At 61.6% G+C, this 6,598-nt stretch overlaps 1 protein-coding gene across 1 annotated transcript in view; it reads left to right on the top strand.

Moving 5' to 3' along the window:
- OVOL1 (ovo like transcriptional repressor 1) overlaps window positions 1-4,281 on the top strand; it is a 9,670-nt gene extending 5,389 nt beyond the window's left edge. The window contains exons 2-4 of the mRNA XM_007944761.2: window positions 1,674-1,891; window positions 3,559-3,748; window positions 3,986-4,281. Coding sequence (XP_007942952.1) covers window positions 1,674-1,891; window positions 3,559-3,748; window positions 3,986-4,281 — 704 coding nt within the window. The remainder of the gene's footprint in view (window positions 1-1,673; window positions 1,892-3,558; window positions 3,749-3,985) is intronic.
- Window positions 4,282-6,598: the final 2,317 nt, after the last annotated feature.

Here is a 6,598-nt window from a genome sequence, read left to right as displayed (position 1 = left end):
GGGCAGTTCCACTCTGTCCTCTAGGGGCGCTGTGGGTCAGAATGGACTCCATGGCAGTGGGTGTGGTTTGGGCTTTGCTTCTGTGAAGATTGACAGCCTTGGAGACCCGGTGGGGCCTGACACTGACAGAAAGGTTGCCCATCCGCACAGCTCTCCCTAGACAGAGAAACGGCCACTGTCATCCAGCTTTGAGTTTTCAGCCAGCACCTCCTGTAGCGGATACAGTGACATCGGAAGCTCCAGCCCTTGGCTCCCCTCCCCAGGGATATGCTGACAGGCAGCTCTCACAACACGCGCGTCTTTCTGACGTGGCCCCTGCGAGCCCTGGCTGGGAGCCAGCCTCTTGCTGCCCTGGCCAGGCCAGGGCCAGGCACTGGTGAATCAACGCCATAACGAGGGCTCGTTCAAGTCCCCTGGACAGATGGACGCCAGGGCCAGCAGAATGGGTTCTGGGCGGTGGGCACATTCACTCTTCTGTCGGACCTTTGTTGTGTTTTAGAGGGGGCGAGAGCTGAAATCTCTCCCGAAACTTTGGTGCTGACGTCTCCCCTTCCTGGCCCCTGGCCTTCCACTCACCTCCGCGTTGGCCCCGTGGCCTGGCCTCCTGTGTCCTCCCGTCCTGGGTCCTGGGCCCTCCCTCTGTCTCGCCCGCTGGGGAAGGGCAGGGTGCAGGAGGCCAGCTTCTGGAACCTTCAGTTCACCTCCTGGGTCCCTCTCCCTATAGAACCTCAGCCCCCCCTTCCCAGGTCCCTCTGGAGTTTCCCTTCTGCATCTTGGGCAGCGTCCCCGTGGCTTTGAGGAGGGAAAAGCTGAACCAACTGGCACATTCGATTGCCTGGCACAGGGCTCTGTGGCTTGTCTTGTTTCTTTCTAGTCAGGCCTGGCGTTGCGTCTCCCAGCCCCGTTCAGCGCACACAAGTGTGTGCTTGGGAGTGGCCGCCTCCAAGGGCTGCCAGGTATCGGTGCCGCCGCTGCCGGAAGGCACCCAGTGAGCGGTCCCTGAGTGGGGGTGGGTTGCGTAACTGCCGGGCAGGCCGCCCGGGAGACTGTTACCTCGCCGTATCCACCTGCTGTTCCCTGTCCCACCCCACCCGACCCGCTCGCCTGCAGAGCTGGAGTGGGAGCCAGGGGCCCTGGAGGGGCTGCAGGGCAGGGCACGCCAGCCCAGAGAAGAAATGGGCAAGGACCACTTGACTCACCCCCCACAGCCTGCCCAAGGCCAGCAGCTAAGTCTGCCTGGAGGAGAGGACCACCGGGGCCCTCCTGGGCCAGGCGGAGTCTCAAAGCACTGTCCCAGCGCCCAGCAGCTCCCGAGCTGCCCTCTGCCCCCGCAGAGCGTGAACCTGGAATCCAGAGGGACTGGCCCAGGCAGGGCAGCAGACGGTTCAGGAGGATAATTGGCGGGGCAGGTTCGGTCCTCCCAGTTCCGCTAAGACACACATTACTCAGCGGGGAGGCCTGTGGGCTGTGGCGCTTGGCTGGCGTCACCTCTAATTGCCTTAATGGGGTTGGAGGGAGGTGCAGCTGCGGGGGGTTGGGGGCAGCCCCGCTGTGCCGCAGGCCTGGAAGGGGTGGGACGGAGGCTCCAGGTTCTCGGCCAGCTCGCTGCCAGGTGCCCCTGGACCCTCTCCTTCCCACCAAGCCCCTCACCTGGCTGCTGCTTCTCTTCTCAGTCAGCCTGGGCTTCTGCCCACCACAGCCCTACCGGGAGCCGGAGCCGTCGGTGGCCGAACCCCCATCTTGCCCTCTGGCTTTGGACATGAGTCTCCGAGACCCCAGCTACAGTGTGGCCCCTGCACCCTGCGTGGTGGCCCAGCTGCCCTCTGAAGACATGGGCCACCTAGCTGACGCCCAGGGCAGAGACGATGGCTTCCTGCGTACCAAGATGAAGGTAGGAGCCCTCCTCCTCCCACTGAGGACAGGGGCGTCCATTAGACCAGGCATGGGTCATGGCATGAGCCAGGCCTCAGGAGAGGCAGACCTGGGCCCAGGACCACAGAGAGTGACCCTCACTGGGTCCGGGTGGGAAGAGGAGTGGAGGCACAGGGCTCTGTGAGCATGCTGGGCCCTGCGAAGCAAGGGGTTCAGAAATGAGCCTGGGGTCCACGTTCAGGGGGGTTTCCATTGTGTTTCTGGCTAGAATAGGCCAGGGAAGCCCCGGTCGATGGCCACCTCTTTACACGGAAGTCCTAGGAGCAGGGTGAGATGGACGAGCTCTGCCCAGCGTGGCTCCTGTCTGTCCAGGTGTGGTCTGGGGTCAGACACAGGTGTTACGTACCCCATGGCCTGTGCTGGTGACAGGCCCTCCCATCAGCCTTCACCACAGCTGCGCCTGGACAGGAGCACCCCTGCTTTTGAGGAAAGCATCACCGTTGGCCAGCTAGAAGGGTCTGCCAGCAGCCATCAGTGGAAGGGTTCTCCTGGCGCTGTCTGCATGCCAAAAGACAGAGAGCTGGCAGTGCAACACTGTCCTTCCTCTTGCCCGTGGAGGCCAAGTGTGTGTTGTAACAGGAGGGAACAATGGAGAGGTGTGGCTGGCCACTGGGCTCCTGGATGACGTCACCAAGCCCCTTGCTCCCCTACGGATCCTGCCTCCCATTCCTTGAGGCCCTGTGGGGGAGGGCAAAGAGCAGATGGACAGACAGCAGCTGTGCCGGAGGACCGAGGCCTGACACAGGAGGTCTGGCCGAGCTGTGACAAGGGGAATTTTCCCGGGTACCACAAGACTGGCTTCAGGAGTCCAGGAAGGGGGGTGTTGACAGCGCCCAGGGAGCTGGGCGGGTGTTTCCAGTGACAGGGCCACCAGCACCCTCCAAAGTGTTAACTGAGATGGAGAGGCTGTGGTCCCCTCTGCTGGCCAGCACTCGGAGAGGTGCTGGGTACCCCGAGTGCAGGCGTTCAGAGAGAGCCACAGGGACCAGAACCTGCTTCACGGTGACCCTGGGCAAGGAGGGAGGAAGCAGGAGGGGGAGGAGGAGTGGGCCTGGCCGGCTGACAGGGCGTGGGGCTCGTGACACAGTTTCTCTACTTCCACATGTGTTTGAACTCTCCCACAGTTAGAATAAAATGAATAACTTTTGGGCAAGAGGGCCATCTGGGTGGCAGAGGGAGCCGAGCTGGCCACCTCAGGTTGGCTCACGCGGGAGCCAGGCTGTGCAAGAGGCCTTGGGCCACAGTGGTGGCCTCAGCCTGGGATGGCATCTTAGAGACATGCCGGGGTCGTTTCTTGCCATCCAGAGGCCAGGAGGAGAATGAATGAACAGAACTCCTGAGACCCAGATACGGGCTCTGCTTGAGGGTGGATGTGCCAGTGGCTGTTTCTGCCTGAGCCGGGGCAGGCTGCGTGGGGCGGCGCTGTGGTCTCTAGAGGTGGTGGCATCTGGGAAGGGGCTGGGGCTGGGCTTTGCTCAGGCTCCTTCCTGTCCTCTCCCGTCCACGTCAGCTCCACCACGGAGCTGGGGCTTCTGGAGGGGGAGCCCCGTTTCATGTCCCCCTACATCTCCCGACCCACGGCCCAAACTTCCGGGTGTCGGTCCTAAACCCCTTCCTTGCCCACAGGTGACCCTGGGGGATGGTCCCAGTGGAGACCTCTTCACCTGCCACATCTGCCAGAAGGCCTTCACCTACCAGCGTATGCTGAATCGTCACATGAAGTGCCACAATGACGTCAAGAGACACCTGTGCACATACTGCGGGAAAGGCTTCAATGACACCTTTGACCTCAAGAGACATGTCCGCACCCACACTGGTAAGAGGGCCCACGGCTGAGGCCAGGCGGGCGATGGCGGCTGCTGCAGCTCACCTGGAGGGCCTCTTGGCGCTCAGGGCAGCAAGAAACCCAGAGAGGGCCTCCAGTTCTCTCTCCCTCAGCGCCAGGGGTCCTGTCCTCTGGGCCCAGGAAGTTGCCAACAGGCCCTGAGGGGGACGGGCTTGCAGGGTCGGTACCACGGCCCCTCCGTGACTCCTGGTCCCCCGCTCCCCACAGGCGTGCGCCCCTACAAGTGCAGCTTGTGTGATAAGGCCTTCACGCAACGCTGCTCTCTGGAGTCTCACCTGAAGAAGATCCACGGCGTGCAGCAGAAGTACGCCTACAAGGAGCGCCGGGCCAAGCTGTACGTGTGTGAGGAGTGTGGCTGCACGTCTGAGAGCCAGGAGGGCCACGTCCTGCACCTGAAGGAGCACCACCCCGACAGCCCGCTGCTGCGCAAGACCTCCAAGAAGGTGGCTGTGGCCCTGCAGAACACTGTCACCTCCCTGCTGCAGAGCGACCGCCACCTGTGAGAGGCCCCACAGGCCCAAGGGTCCTGGCTCACCTGCCTGCTGCCGGCTGTCCGCCCTCCCGCGGTCTCCTGCTGGGACATCAGCGTCAGGACCGGATCCCCGTGCCTCGGCCTGTCCCTGGGCACGTGTGCTCACTCTTCTAGTTTTGTCTCAGGGGCAGAGACCACTCTGAGCCTGGGGACGTGTGCGAACGGAGGGGCGGGATGAGGCCAAGACTGCCTTCGACCAGGAGCAGTGAGCTGACGAAGACCGCGTGAGGCAGCGCTGTTCCCTGGGTGGCAGGGCTTCCTCCCCAGGAGGGCACGAGGGTGGCTCTGCCAGCCCGTAGCCCACGGCCATGCTGTGGTTCTCACGGGCCTCGGAGCAGACAGTGCTAGCCAGGAGCATCCTCCAAGAGGAGGGCCTGTCAGTATTCCTCACGCTCAGGGCTGTGGGGAGGCTCTGCACACGCATGTGCGTGTGTGTTCACGTGTGTACACGGGATGTACATACATCCACACTGCTACAGGTGCGTGCATGTGTACACGGGATGCGCACGTGTGCACACAGAGGCCTTTCCACTTAACACCTCACTGTTCAGAAATCAACCACAAGATGCCATGGAGATTTCCTTTCCTTTTTTTAAAAGATGACAAATGTACAGATATTAATATATTTTTGGTGCCGACGGCGACTATTTTTAAGAGCGGGGTGGAGCTGGCTCTTCTCCGTCCCCACACGGTTCTATTTATCCCGGACATTTCAGACCCCTCTGTGCCTTGGCTCTGGGGTGGCTGCCTGGCCCACCGCCCAGTCTGTGTACCTCCTTTTAACTCCCGGTGCAGTTAAGCCGCTGTACGTCTCCCCCAGCTGCTCCCTGGAGGACCCCGTCCTCCCTTCCCGCCCGTCCACCACAGAAGCTCAGCCCCTTCCCGTCTACATGCTTTCAAGGCAGCCCCGGGTTACTCCCCTCCTCTTTGTCTCCTGAGGACAGCATCTGTGGAGTGACTCACCATTCCCGGGGCGGGGGGAGGGTTTGTCCAGCTGTGGCTTTCGGGGCGACCAGGTGGGATGACGGGTCTGACACCCAGAGTCTTTGCAGGAGTAGTGAGAAGAAGCCGTGCTTGTCTCCTGGTAGAGTCAGAAAGCCAGGGCAGCAACAAAAACTTAGGGCAGATGATAACCAAACGTACCAGGAATTGTAGAGAAAGGGCCGTGTCAGGTGCAGGACGGATTTCACGTCCGCCGTTGTCTGTGGCTTGGAGTGCCCAAGGGGAGAGCTGCCCAGGGCTGGTCCGTTCTGTCTGAGGAGCTGAGAGGAAAAGATGCTCACACTTTGCAGTTTATCCCAAACAACACTGGTCCAGGGGGCGGGGCACGTGTGCAGGACCCCTGTCCGTGTCCTGGAGGTCAAAGGGAGAAGTGGGCTGGGGTAGGAGCCAGGCTCAAGAGACTGAGGGAGGTGCCCTCCACGGAAGACCACAGCACAACGGAAGCCAAAGCCCGTGGACACCCAGCCTCGGTGTCCTGTCTCGAGAGAGCGGCGTTAGCCTGTGTGACCTGGGAAGGAGGCGCACGTCTTCTGTCTCCTGAACGTGTCTTCCGGCACGTCTGTCTGTCTCCTGAAATGTGTGTGGACGGCTCCTGAACTCGTTTTGTTTTACTGTCTCCCGTGTGTGGCCGGCACTGCTGTTCTCTGAAGGCCCCACCGTCCCACAGCACGTTCCCTGCAGGGGGGGCTTTGTTTACAGCTCTGTGTCCCTGGGTTCCTCGCCATCTGAGGGAGCCATAGGCTCTGTGTTGTCTGTTTAATTTTATAACTCTCCCCAACTATTAAACTATTTCTTCCTGTATAGGCCTCTGTTTTTTCCCCTGCAGGGAGATTAATCTGAACAGGTGATTGAGTCTAGTCAAAAAGTATCCGTCTGCTCACTGGTACCAGGCAAGACGAGCTGCGGCCCAGGGTCTCCAGGACGTGGCCTTGGTGGGGCAGCATGGCGCCCCCAGGCTGGCTCTTCAACTGCCTAAAACTCCCCCACTGGGCCCTGGAGCTCTCGGCGGTCTGTCGGGGTTCAGGTCTCAGCCACTCCGGCCAGCACTCGGCTGGGGTTGGACCCCAGGGTGGTGGCACTCTTTTAACAGGCACTAAGTTCACGTCCCGGGGACTTGGGTTCAGGCCTGCTCGCTGCTCTGCAGGCCGTCTGAGGCAGGGGCTGGGAGCCCAGCCCACAGAGAAGGTAGGAAACAGGTGGACAGGCAGTGGCGCGGGGACAGCTGGCGGCGGCCTGGCTCGGAAGCTCACCGGCACCGCGTGGCTCTTCAAAGTAGAAGGAATGAC

This window comes from Orycteropus afer, unplaced genomic scaffold (assembly GCF_000298275.1).
Source record: "Orycteropus afer afer isolate SDZICR_OR568_19922 unplaced genomic scaffold, OryAfe1.0 scaffold00130, whole genome shotgun sequence".
Classification (NCBI taxonomy): Eukaryota; Metazoa; Chordata; class Mammalia; order Tubulidentata; family Orycteropodidae; genus Orycteropus; species Orycteropus afer.
This window is presented reverse-complemented; position numbering and strand designations above follow the sequence as displayed.